At 39.7% G+C, this 13,020-nt stretch overlaps 1 protein-coding gene across 1 annotated transcript; it reads left to right on the top strand.

Moving 5' to 3' along the window:
• Positions 1-551: 551 nt before the first annotated feature.
• Positions 552-5,405, top strand: LOC126188672 (craniofacial development protein 2-like). Its single transcript, XM_049930277.1, has 4 exons — positions 552-1,472; positions 3,903-3,916; positions 3,962-4,056; positions 5,332-5,405. Exons 1-4 carry the CDS (start codon positions 552-554, stop codon positions 5,403-5,405), a joined length of 1,104 nt encoding a protein of 367 aa, XP_049786234.1.
• The last annotated feature ends 7,615 nt before the right edge of the window (positions 5,406-13,020 follow it).

Genomic DNA, 13,020 nt, shown 5'->3' with positions numbered 1-13,020 from the left:
ATGCATAGCTGCTTTTAGGACAAAAAAGACAAGATTTTTTATGTTAGAGAAACCGCCCTTGGGATCAGAGATGATTTGCCTGCCAAAATCAAAGTTACATCAGCCACATTAATCTCAGAGAATGCTTGTCCTCACACATTGGGAAAGGTCCCTGAATTAATAGCACTAACTGAACATTGTAATGTTCAGATAGTAATAGGAACAGAAAGCTGGTTGAAACCAGAAGTGAATATTTATTTATTTATTATCATCCCAATGATCACATTTGTGATATAGGATTTTTCAGGATACATTTCAACAATTATATAATATCTTTGCAAATTTTTTTTCTAGTGGTTCATGGTGTGGGTTCCTGTAGTCATGTCCTAGTTCATGAACCACGGGCAACGTATGAGTGGCCAAGTAAGTGGTCCCGACAGTCGGGATACCAGTTACTTTGGAATAAGGCTGGGCATCTCGGACATATTCTGAGTCATGGTCACCTTTGTGCTCATACGGCAAAGACTACCAAATCCACCGGTTAGTCCCTCAACCGTTAGGGGTAAAACCCAATGGGACTCGGGGCAAGTAAGGCTAGCAACCTGCTTCCCTGGTACTCTAAATATGATGCTGGCAATAATCAGAGCAAAATGCCTCAGACCTTTGGAGGTGATGGAGTCCCACCTCTAACTGACAAACCAGGGACTCCTAAGATACGACTTGGCAAACAAATGGTAATGAGATGGGGAGCTATTAATATCAATGGGGGCTACTCTGGGAAGAAGGTAGAGCTGGCAGAGGCTGCAAGTAAGATGGGGCTGGACGTTTTAGCTGTTAGTGACATTCGGGTAAGGGGTGAGAAAGAAGAGGAAGTGGGAGAATACAAGGTCTACCTGTCAGGCGTCAAAGCAGGAATAGCACAATGGGGTGTAGGGCTTTACATCAGGAAAGAAATGGAACCCAGCGTAGTTGCAATAAGGTATGTAAACGAACGACTGATGTGGATAGATTTGACAGTGTCTAGCAAGAAAATTAGGATTGTGTCAGTATATTCGCATTGTGAAGGGACAGATCAAGATAAGATGGATAGTTTTTATGAGGCACTCAGTGATGTAGTTGTTAGAGTAAAGGACAAGGACAGTGTTCTGCTCATGGGTGATTTTAATGCCAGGATTGGAAATCGAACAGGAGGGTATGAAAAGGTTATGGGTAAATTTGGAGAGGATATGGAGGCCAACAGGAATGGGAAACAACTCTTGGATTTCTGTGCCAGTATGGGCTTAGTAATCACAAACTCCTTTTTTAAACATAAGAACATTCACCAGTATACTTGGGAAGGCAGGGGAACCAGATCTGTCATTGACTATATAATAACAGATCAGGAATTCAGGAAGGCTGTGAGGGACACACGTGTATTCAGGGGATTCTTTGATGACACTGATCATTATTTAATCTGCAGTGAAATTGGGATTGTGAGGCCGAAAGTGCAGGAGGTCAGGTCCATATGTAGGAGGATAAGAGTGGAGAAACTTCAGGATAAGGAAATCAGGCACAAGTACATAACAGTGATCTCAGAAAGGTACCAGTTAGTTGAATGTAGTCAATTACAGTCATTGGAAAAGGAATGGACAAGGTACAGGGACACAGTACTAGAAGTGGCTAAAGAATGTCTTGGAACAGTAGTGTGTAAAAGTAGGATGAAGCAAACAGCTTGGTGGAATGATACAGTCAAGGCAGCCTGTAAAAGGAAAAAGAAGGTGTATCAAAAATGGCTACATACCAGAACCCAGGTAGACAGAGAAAGTTATGTTGAAGAAAGAAACAAAGCCAAACAGATAATTGCAGCATCGAAGAAGAAATCGTGGGAAGACTTTGGAAACAGGTTGGAGACTATGGGTCAAGCTGCTGGAAAACCATTCTGGAGTGTAATTAGCAGTCTTCGAAAGGGAGGTAAGAAGGAAATGACAAGTATTTTGGACAGGTCAGGAAAACTGCTGGTGAATCCTGTGGATGCCTTGGGCAGATGGAGGGAATATTTTGAAGAGTTGCTCAATGTAGGTGAAAATGCGATCAGTAATGTTTCAGATTTCGAGGTAGAATGGGATAGGAATTATGATGGAAATAGGAGCACATTTGAGGAAGTGGAAAAAATGGTCAATAGATTGCAATGCAATAAAGCGGCTGGGGTGGATGAAATTAAGTCGGAACTCATCAAATACAGTGGAATGTCAGGTCTTAAATGGCTACACAGGATAATTGAAATGGCCTGGGAGTCGGGACAGGTTCCATCAGACTGGACAAAAGCAGTAATCACACCAATCTTTAAACATGGAAACAGAAAAGATTGTAACAACTACAGAGGTATCTCTTTAATCAGCGTTGTGGGTAAAATCTTCGCAGGTATTGTTGAAAGGAAAGTGCGAGTATTAGTTGAGGACCAATTGGATGAAAATCAGTGTGGGTTTAGGCCTCTTAGAGGTTGTCAGGACCAGATCTTTAGCTTACGGCAAATAATGGAGAAGTGTTATGAGTGGAACAGGGAATTGTATCTATGCTTTATAGATCTAGAAAAGGCATATGACCGGGTTCCTAGGAGGAAGTTATTGTCTGTCCTACAAGATTATGGAATAGGAGGCAAACTTTTGCAAGCAATTAAAGGTCTTCACATGGATAGTCAGGCAGCAGTTAGAGTTGACGGTAAATTGAGTTCATGGTTCAGAGTAGTTTCAGGGGTAAGACAAGGCTGCAACCTGTCTCCACTGTTGTTCATATTATTTATGGATCATATGTTGAAAACAATAGACTGGCTGGGTGAGATTAAGATATGTGAACACAAAATATGCAGTCTTGCATATGCGGATGACTTAGTTGTGATGGCAGATTCGATTGAAAGTTTGCAAAGTAATATTTCAGAGCTAGATCAGAAATGTAACGACTATGGTATGAAGATTAGCGTCTCCAAAACGAAAGTAATGTCAGTGGGAAAGAAATATAAACGGATTGAGTGTCAAATAGGAGGAACAAAGTTAGAACAGGTGGACGGTTTCAAGTACCTAGGATGCATATTCTCACAGGATGGCAACATAGTGAAAGAACTGGAAGCGAGGTGTAGCAAAGCTAATGCAGTGAGCACGCAGCTACGATCTACTCTCTTCTGCAAGAAGGAAGTCAGTACCAAGACTAAGTTATCTGTGCACCGTTCAATCTTTCGACCAACTTTGTTGTATGGGAGCGAAAGCTGGGTGGATTCAGGTTACCTTATCAACAAGGTTGAGGTTACGGATATGAAAGTAGCTAGGATGATTGTAGGTACTAGTAGATGGGAACAATGGCAGGAGGGTGTCCACAATGAGGAAATCAAAGAAAAGCTGGGAATGAACTCTATAGATGTAGCAGTCAGGGCGAACAGGCTTAGATGGTGGGGTCATGTTACACGCATGGGAGAAGCAAGGTTACCCAAGAGACTCATGGATTCAGCAGTAGAGGGTAGAAGGAGTCGGGGCAGACCGAGGAGAAGGTACCTGGATTCGGTTAAGAATGATTTTGAAGTAATAGGTTTAACATCAGAAGAGGCACCAATGTTAGCACTGAATAGGGGATCATGGAGGGACTGTATAAGGGGGGCTATGCTCCAGACTGAATGCTGAAAGGCATAATCAGTCTTAAATGATGATGATGATGATGATGATTTTATTTCTATGCTGAATTAATATGAATCTATCTTATGTTTAATACAATATACAACTAATAAGTGTTTTTATAACATAATTTCTTACGTGCTTGACAGACCTATTCCTTGAAGTGGTTTCATTTGTCACATTTATGATATCATATATTCTTATACAGCTGAGCAGAGCTATTCACTTATACTGTAGTGACATTTGTTAAGCACGTGGTTCTTAATCTTCTTATGTGCTTGACAGACATATTCATTGATGTAATTTCATTTGCCACATTAATTTAAACATACATTCTTATACAGCTGCGCAGAGATATTCACTTACGCTGTAATAACATTTGTCAAGCATGTGGTTCTTTATATTCTAATACAGTTGAGCATAGAAATTCAGTTACACTGTAATAACATTTGTCAAGCATGTAATTCTTTATAACAGTTTTAAATTTATCCTCATTTTCCAGCTCTTTGATATGTTTGGGTAGTGCATTAAAAAGTTTGATGCCTTGATTACAAACATGTTTCTGACTTCGGGTCCTTGTTACAGCTTTTAAGTGGAGATCTTTACATTGCCGTGTATCATAATTATGGTAGTCTGTATTGGTTTTCATTTTGTTCTGATTTCTTTTGATCACCAACAGACATTTCAGAATGTATAATGATGGAATTGTTAAAATTTTCAGTGCTTTAAAAAGGGGCCTACAATGTGTTTGAGGTGGGCTCTGGGTCATTATCCGAATAGCGCGTCTCATTTAGACGACAATTTGTTTTCCCCAGAATACTATCCCATAGGATGTAATGAACTGAAAATAGCCAAAATATACTAATCTGGTACGGTCATTACTACAAACTTTTGAAATTATTATAAGCACAAAATATGTTGAATTTAGTTTTAGTGCTAAGCTCACCACATAGTCCTTCCGGTTTATCTTCTCATTAAGGTGCATACCCAGGTATTTTGCACACTATACTCTTTCAAGTTGTTTGTCCTCCATGGTGGGATTTTTTTTTTAAATTTTTTTTTCATTCAGTGTTAGCTTGTTTGCCCTAAACCATTTTTGTATATCTTGTAGGACATGGTCCACAGTACTGTGCAATGACTGCTTCATATCAGTAACTATTAAACTAGTATCATCAGCAAATAACATGATACTAGTTTTTCTCTCTGACACCTGAACATCATTAATGTAAATGAGGAACAGCAAGGGGCCTAATACACTTCCTTGGGGTACTCCTACTGTGACCTCCATTGGATCTGATCTTAATTTAATTTTTTGGTTAATTTTTGGTGCTGTAATTTCAACCACCTGCATCCTCTTTTCCAGATACGACTCAAACCACTTTTTTACTGGTCCTCTGATACCTATAGCTTCAAGCTTTTCCAAAAGTATGCAATGGTCAACAGTGTCAAAGGCTTTTGACAGATATTGATTTATCCCGACTACACTTTTTCCCCTCTTCCAATTTACTGATTATTTCTTTTGTGTATTCCAGTACAGCTGTTTCAGTACTTTTCCCAGCTTGAAATCCATGCTGATTACTGTTTATCAGATTGTGGATATTAAGATAATGTGTGGCTCTATATTCCATTAGTATCTCTAAAACCTTGGAGAAAGTTGGGAGAAGTGAGATGGTCTGTAGTTTTCTATTTTAAGCTTATCACTCCTTTTCAACAGGGGAACGACTTTCAAAATTTTCAGTTTCTGTGCGCCAGTGGTTTCACTATTTCATTAGCTGTTTTCTTTACTAGTATTATTGGTACCTCATCTACACCAGCTGACATCTTGGACTTCAGTCTTTTAATCACTTTTAAAACTTCCTTTTCATTTGTTGGAACTGCCATCATACTGTTGGCTGCCTTGGGTGCTGCTCTCTTAATCTGCTCCCCAAATTCCTGCTTAATGTCTGGGGTATATTTAAAAAGTAATTATTTATATAATTAGGCATGACATATTTATGTACCATTTTATTCTCCTCATCTTTTAGAATAATTTCCTTACCTTTGATAGGTACCCCAGTTTCTTTTCTCACAATTTCCCATGCTATTTTAGTTTTATTTCTGGACTGTTTTATTTCCATGTCATTGCTTAGTAACTTTGCATTTGCAATTACTCTGCAGTACATTTTCCTATACCTTTTTACATATTCTATAAAATCAGTATCTGCACACTCCCTCAACTCTGAATTGAATTTTTTCATGTTTTCACATGATTTCTTAATGCCAAGAGTAATCGAAGAACTTGACTTTGTGTGCCCAGTAGACTTGATGATTCTGGTCAGTTTCTTTGGAAAACACATCTCAAAGTTGAAACTCCCTGGCAGATTAAAACTGTGTGCCCGACTGAGACTCGAACTCGGGACCTTTGCCTTTCGCGGGCAAGTGCTCTACCACTGAGCTACCAAAGCACGACTCACGCCCGGTACTCACAGCTTTACTTCTGCCAGTATCTCGTCTCCTACCTTCCAAACTTTACAGAAGCTCTCCTGCGAACCTTGCAGAACTAACACTCCTGAAAGAAAGGATACAGTGGAGACATGGCTTAGCCACAGCCTGGGGGATGTTTCCAGAATGAGATTTTCACTCTGCAGTGGAGAGTGCACTGATATGAGACTCCCTGGCAGATTAAAACTGTGTGCCCAACCGAGACTCGAAAGGCAAAGGTCCCGAGTTCGAGTCGCTGTCGGGCACACAGTTTTAATCTGCCAGGGAGTTTCATATCAGCGCACACTCCACTGCAGATTGAAAATCTCATTCTGGAAACATATCAAAGTTCATCATATAATTCAATGCAAATACACTATATGCCTCATCTGTACTTGTTTGTTTCATAACACCTAACCAATTTTCATTTTCTAAGATACTTATGAACTGATGACAGCTGTCCACAGAGAAGTTTCTTTTGTAAATATTATTTACACCTTTATCTTCCTTTGACCTTAAAGGGATTTCAATGGTGAGAGCATTGTGGTCAGACAATCCTAAATCTATGTTTGTTACCTCTATGTCAGTTGTTGACATACTTGAGAAAATGTTATCCGTGAGGCTATTGGAGGTGTTTGTTATTCTAGGTGAATTTGTTTATGTGTGGTGACATGTTGAAACTCTTTAATAAGTCCAAAAATTGTCTTTTTTGTTGACTTTCAACTAGAAGATTAATGCTGAAATCACCACAAAGAATAATCACAGTATTTTTTTTAAGTATTTAGCAACAGTTCTACTATATCAGAAAAGACTTCTATGTTTCCACTCTGCTTCACATCTCTTTTTAAATTCTAACTCTTGTTTTACCGAGCGAGGTGGCGCAGTGGTTAGCACACTGGACTCACATTCGGGAGGACGACGGTTCAATCCCGTCTCCGGCCATCCTGATTTAGGTTTTCCGTGATTTCCCTAAATCGCTTCAGGCAAATGCCGGGATGGTTCCTTTGAAAGGGCACGGCCGATTTCCTTCCCCATCCTTCCCTCACCCGAGCTTGCGCTCCGTCTCTAATGACCTCGTTGTCGACGGGACGTTAAACACTAATATCCTCCTAATATCCTCCTCCTCCTCTTGTTTAAGGTAAATACCGACTCTACCACCTTTTGCAATTTTCCTACTATAAGTGATTTGCCAGTTTCAATGGATCAATATGAATACTACTAATTTCATGGTCCTTACACCAGTGTTCAGTAATACACAAGACATCAGGTTGGATGTTACTTACTGCTATTTCGAGTTCACAATATTTGTTCGTGAGGCACTGCACATTTAGAGTTATAATCTTTACAACAGGGGAGTGAGCACCGATGGTATTTCTCCTTTCGTTTAACAACAACAAAACCTAAGTTCAGACTGGAATATTTATCATAAAGATAGGTTAATCATCAATGATGGTGGCATATTTATTACAGTAAACTGTTCCGTAATATCTAGTGAAATTATCATGGATCCAAGATGTGAATTAATCTGGTGAAGTTAAGCATGAAAAGCCAGTCAAAAATGTAATTGGCGTCTTTTATAGACTGCCTGGGTCAGGAGGTGTAGTGGTAGAGCATTTAAGAGATCACTTGTAGAATATTGTTAATAACTTTCCTGATCAAGCCGTTATAATAGGGTGAGACTTCAGTTTGGCAGGTATAGACTGGGAGAGTCATGCTTTCAAAACTGGTGCCAGAGACAGGGATTCATGAAACATTATCCTGAATGTCTTATCCAAAAATTACTTTGAGCAGATAATTTGAGAACCAACTTGTGAAGGTAATGTCTTAGATCTCCTAGCAACAAATAGACCTTAATTTACCAAATTAATTAACATAAAGGAAGGTATCAGTGATCATAAGGTTGTGATAGCAACTAAGACCATGGGTTTATACAAACTGCAGAGTCTCTGGGTAGTCAGCATCATATATTCAGTGCTGTGGACAAAGATGTGGAGCACAAATGGGAAAAATTCAAAAGCATTGTTCAATATACCTTCAACAAGTATGCTCTATGCTCCAAGCAATATCTTAAGGGATGGGAGAGACCCACCACAGCTTAGCAGCCATGTTAGAAAACCGCTATGTATACAAAGAGAACTTCATTACAGATTCAAGAGAAGTCAAAACACTGCTGACAAATAAAAGCTGAATGAAGCAAAAATGACCACAAGGAGAGCAATGAGAGAAAGTAATAATTTGGCAACCTATTTGAGTAAAAACTCTAGGAGGTTTTGGTCTTACATAAAATCAGTAAGTGGTTTTTAAATCCTCTACTCATTTACTCAGTGTCCATATTGGCATTAAAATGAAAGATAACAGAGAGAAAACTAAAATACTAAATTTGGTCTTCCAAAATTGTTTCACCATGGAAGATTGTAACACAGTCTCTCCTTTCAATCATCACATAAATATCCAAAAGACTGATACTGAGATAACCTATTGCAGAACAGAAAAACAGCTACAATCACTTAGTAGTGGAAAGCCACTAGGACCAGATGAGATACCTAAAAGATTCTACAAATATTACACAAAAGAATTTGCTCCCCATCTAGCAGCAGTTTCTGACAGACTGCTGGAGCAAGAAAGGATAGCTAGCGACTGGGAAAAATTGCAGGTCATTCAAGTTTTCAAGAAGGCTTGTAGGCAGATGCACATAGTTACAGGCCTATATTGTTGATGTCAATGTGTTGTAGAATTATGGAACTTGATTTGTGCTCACATATTATGACTTTTTGGAGAACAATCATCTCCTCTAAAACAAATCAATATGGGTTCTGTAAACTGAGGTCTTGCAGAGCTCAGCTTGCTTTGTTCCTCCATGAGATCCATAGTGCTATAGACAACAGCATTCAGGTTGATGCCATATTCATTGATTTCAGGAAGGCATTCAACATTCTCCCGCACTGCCATTCAGTGAAAAAAATACAATCTTACTGAGTATTGGACCAGATTTGTGACTGGATACAAGATTTCCTTACAGACAGAGCTCAATGTGTCGCTCTTAATGGAACAAAATCAACAGGTGCAAAGCTAATTTCCAGTGTACATCAAGGAAGTGGGATATGACTATTATATTTACAATGTACACAAACGATTTAGTAGAAAGCATCAGGAGCTCTTTAAAACTGTTTTCAGATGGTCCAGTTGTCTATAAGACAGTAGCAATGTTAGAAGACAGTAAAGACTTATAAAACCAATAGGAGGACAAGCAGTTGCTAGACAGATACTTAGGAAGAATCTTAAGGGAATGTAACTCATCCATGAAGGAGGTGGCCTACAAGGCACTTGTTCAACTGACTCTTGAGTACCGTTCATCAATCTGGGATCCTTACCTGGTTGTAGAGATAGAGCACATACAACAAAGAGAAGCACATTTTGTCACAAGATTGTTTAGCCTGTGAGAGAGCATTACACAGATGCTCAAGAATCTCCAGTGACAGATGCTACAGGAGAGGCCCTGTGCATCATGGAGAGGTTTACTATTGAAATTTTGAGAGAGAATTTTCCGGGAAGAGTTGGACAAATATTAACTCCTCCCACATACATCTTGCAAAATGACTATGATGAGTAAATTCGAGAAATTAGTGCTAATACAGAGGCTTACTGACAAACATTCTTCCCATGTGCCATTTGTGAGTGGATCAGGGAAAGTGGGGGGTGTCAGTACCCTCAACACACGCTGTTACGGGGCTTGAGTCCTGCGATGTACAGGTTGATCCATATAACACTTAACTACTTCAGTGAGTCATAAAAATGGGAAAATTGTTTTAATGATCTCGGCAGCTATGGGAGAATCACCTGTAATTGGCAAGTTGATTGTTGTTTCTGCACATAACATCCATTGTCTGGTGTAATGTCGCACTTGGTCAGTTCGTGTTAGTTTGTTCATAGCCTCATGAGTTGTGGTTTGTGACGTCTGTGAGAACGTGATGAGAAAAAGGAGCAAATTAAGTGATTTGTTCTCAGTCTTTAGCTGGTAGAAACATAGAGTACACACTTCGAGAGTGGTTTTCTTTATTGTGGAAACATATTGAAAGACAGACTCACAAGTTACAACACAACAGGCATTCCAGAAAGAATTCAATGTGCAATGTTCCAACAAGGACAACAGTTTCATTGACTGTAAGGAAGCTGGAGACAACTGATGTACTAAGCAGTGATTGTGGTAAACACAGACCAACAATGAGTGCAGAGGTTGTTCAAGGATGCTTTGAGAACTCTCCAAGGAATCACTGCATCATCTGAGCCTGGAGAAAGGCATTTCATATGGCACATGTCAGAGAGCTATGAAGAAACCAGCATTGTGAAAAAAGTGACTGGATACAAGATTTCCTTACATACAGAACTCAAAGTGTTGCCCTTAATTGAACAAAATCGACAGACGAAAAGGTAATTTACTGTGCACCCCACGAAAAGAAACAGGTCATGTAAGAAACAGATGATGAGGAAAGAATGTGTTATGTTGACGGTTTCAGAGGCTTCTTATTCAACATCCAGACATTCTCTCCATAACTTGCTTTACAGATGAGGCATGATTCCATCTGTCAGGTTATGTAAATACACAAAACAGCAGATACTGTGCTGGTGTAAATCCCTTATCATCCGTAAAAACACAGCTGTGTGATGAAAAGGTTGAAGTGTGGTGTGCAGTGTCAGGTTCCAGGGTTGTTGGCCTCATTTTCTTTTATATGATTGTAGACACTACAGTTTATACGGGCACCCTTCAATACATTTTTTGAGCTGGATGATGTCGTACTTACAGCAGGTCATTTCCAACAAGATGGAGTAATGTGTCACATCTAATGCTTCCATACAACTTGTATCCAGCTTCTTTGGTGACTGAATAATCTCAAAAGATTTGTGTCCTCCCCTGATCACCTGACCTAACACCCCATATTGTTTGTTGTGGGCATACCTTAAAAGCCAAATGTGCAAGAATGGACCATAGACAACTGCAGAACTCCATGAGATCATTACACACAAAATAAGCAATGTTGGCAAGGATGAACTTCAGAGAATGTCATGGAATATGATGAAACTAATAGATTTGTGCATCAACGCTGGTGGAGGATATTTTCAACTTCTGCTGTGAGGACTTTGTACATATGTATGTATGTATGTGTATAATCTCCCAACTGAGTCATCTCACCTCTCAAAACTGCAAATGTTACCATTAATGGTTCAAATGTTATGACTCATTAATGTAATTCAGGTTCATAGGGACCACACTCCACTTCACAGAAAGGCATTTAGGAAGTCATTCTTTGTGGGCTCCATATGCGAATGGAATGAGAAGCAACCCTAATATGTGGTGCAATGGGAAGTACCCTCGGCTGTGCACTTGACAGTGGTTTGTTGAGTACAGGTTTAATGTAGAAAAGGTGAGGCCCTATTACATGGGATCAAATTGTGTAATGAAGCTTCCCAAATATAAGGTGCATTTAAAAAGAAACAAGGTGGAGACTGTAATATGAAAATTGCTGAAGGGAATGTAATGACATTGCCTACAGAAGAAGGTGTGGTCCCTGTAAGAACAATGAGGCCCCAGACTCACCACTAGAGGGACACAGGTGCACTCCCACATGGTGACAGAGCAAGCAAGTGCACCCTTCCGCCATCCACTGCACTCAGCCATGCTGAAAACAGTGGAATGTATGCTTCATATGAAGAACAAAGGTTGTACTGGATTTTATGACAGAGGAAGGAGTGAGAGGAATGAAAATTCATCAAAGAGTGACTCAAGTGCATGAAGAGCACTGCGTGTCCATTGCAAGGGTCAAGGAGTTGCACAGGTGATTCAAGAAGAGATGGATGGCACTGGCCGATGGCACACAATCTTGAATGCCACAACTGATTGCCAATACTATTGTCCAGCAGGTGAATGCAATCATTACTGAAGACCAGTAAGCTGTATTGGCAGCCATAACTCCAAAAGTTGGAGGTTAGCATTAAATTGCAACAGACAGACATGCCTTGTTCTCTGAATATTTGTGCCACTCTTTGATGAATTTCCATTCCCCACACACCTTTCACTGTAAGGAAAAGCACTACACTCATTTTATTTTCTTCTGAAGCCTCCATTACTGTTTTCAGTGCTATTGAATGCAGTGGATGGATGACGCTTCCATATGCTCACTCTGTCGTAATGTGGGTGTGCACCCACACCCCTCTACAGCTAAGTTTGGAGCCTCACCACTCTTATGGTAACCACAACTTTTTCTATAGGCAATAGCATTATTACCCTTCAGTGGTTTTCACTTTACAGTGTCCAGCTCATTTCTTTTTGAATCCATCTTATACTTTTCAAAAAGAAGCTGTTTTGAACTGGCATTGGAAGAGTTTTCTACTGTGCTAGGGAGGAGCAAAAGTGGCAGCTGAGATGTTAGGTCAGCTCTCCCACCATTCTTCTTCCTTCCATTTCTAAGAGACAATGAGAAGCCTTTGCCTAGTCTGGCATGGTCCATGACTCAAGCTCTCACAGTTGCCACAGTGTCATTTCTGCTACAGGTGCCATCTAGGTAGCATCGTAACAAGCAATGACTACAAAACAAATACCTATCGTCAACAGTGTATATCTAGTAATACTGCACTTCATTCATGCTGCTGCTGGCGAGGCTTAGCAACTTCATTGCTAGCCACTATCCAAGCCTTATGTCTTCACTAAATGGAAGTGTACATTACCAAAGAGAGCAGTGTTTTTTATCAGACAGTATTGCTATTTCTGTTTGTGATTTACGATGGCTGAGTTTCTAGACAACACAGCCACACAAAGGGAGTCATACATAAAGTATATGAATTTCTTTGTTACTTTAAAGACAATGTCAGATGAGACAAAATCTTATCAGCACTACAGACTGAACAGCATATGCATGTGGTGCTTCATTACACACCATACACAGAATAT

This window comes from Schistocerca cancellata, chromosome 5, assembly GCF_023864275.1.
Source record: "Schistocerca cancellata isolate TAMUIC-IGC-003103 chromosome 5, iqSchCanc2.1, whole genome shotgun sequence".
NCBI classification, from domain to species: domain Eukaryota; kingdom Metazoa; phylum Arthropoda; class Insecta; order Orthoptera; family Acrididae; genus Schistocerca; species Schistocerca cancellata.
The sequence above is the reverse complement of the archived record's forward strand: the minus strand, read 5'-3'. Positions and strand labels throughout refer to the sequence as shown.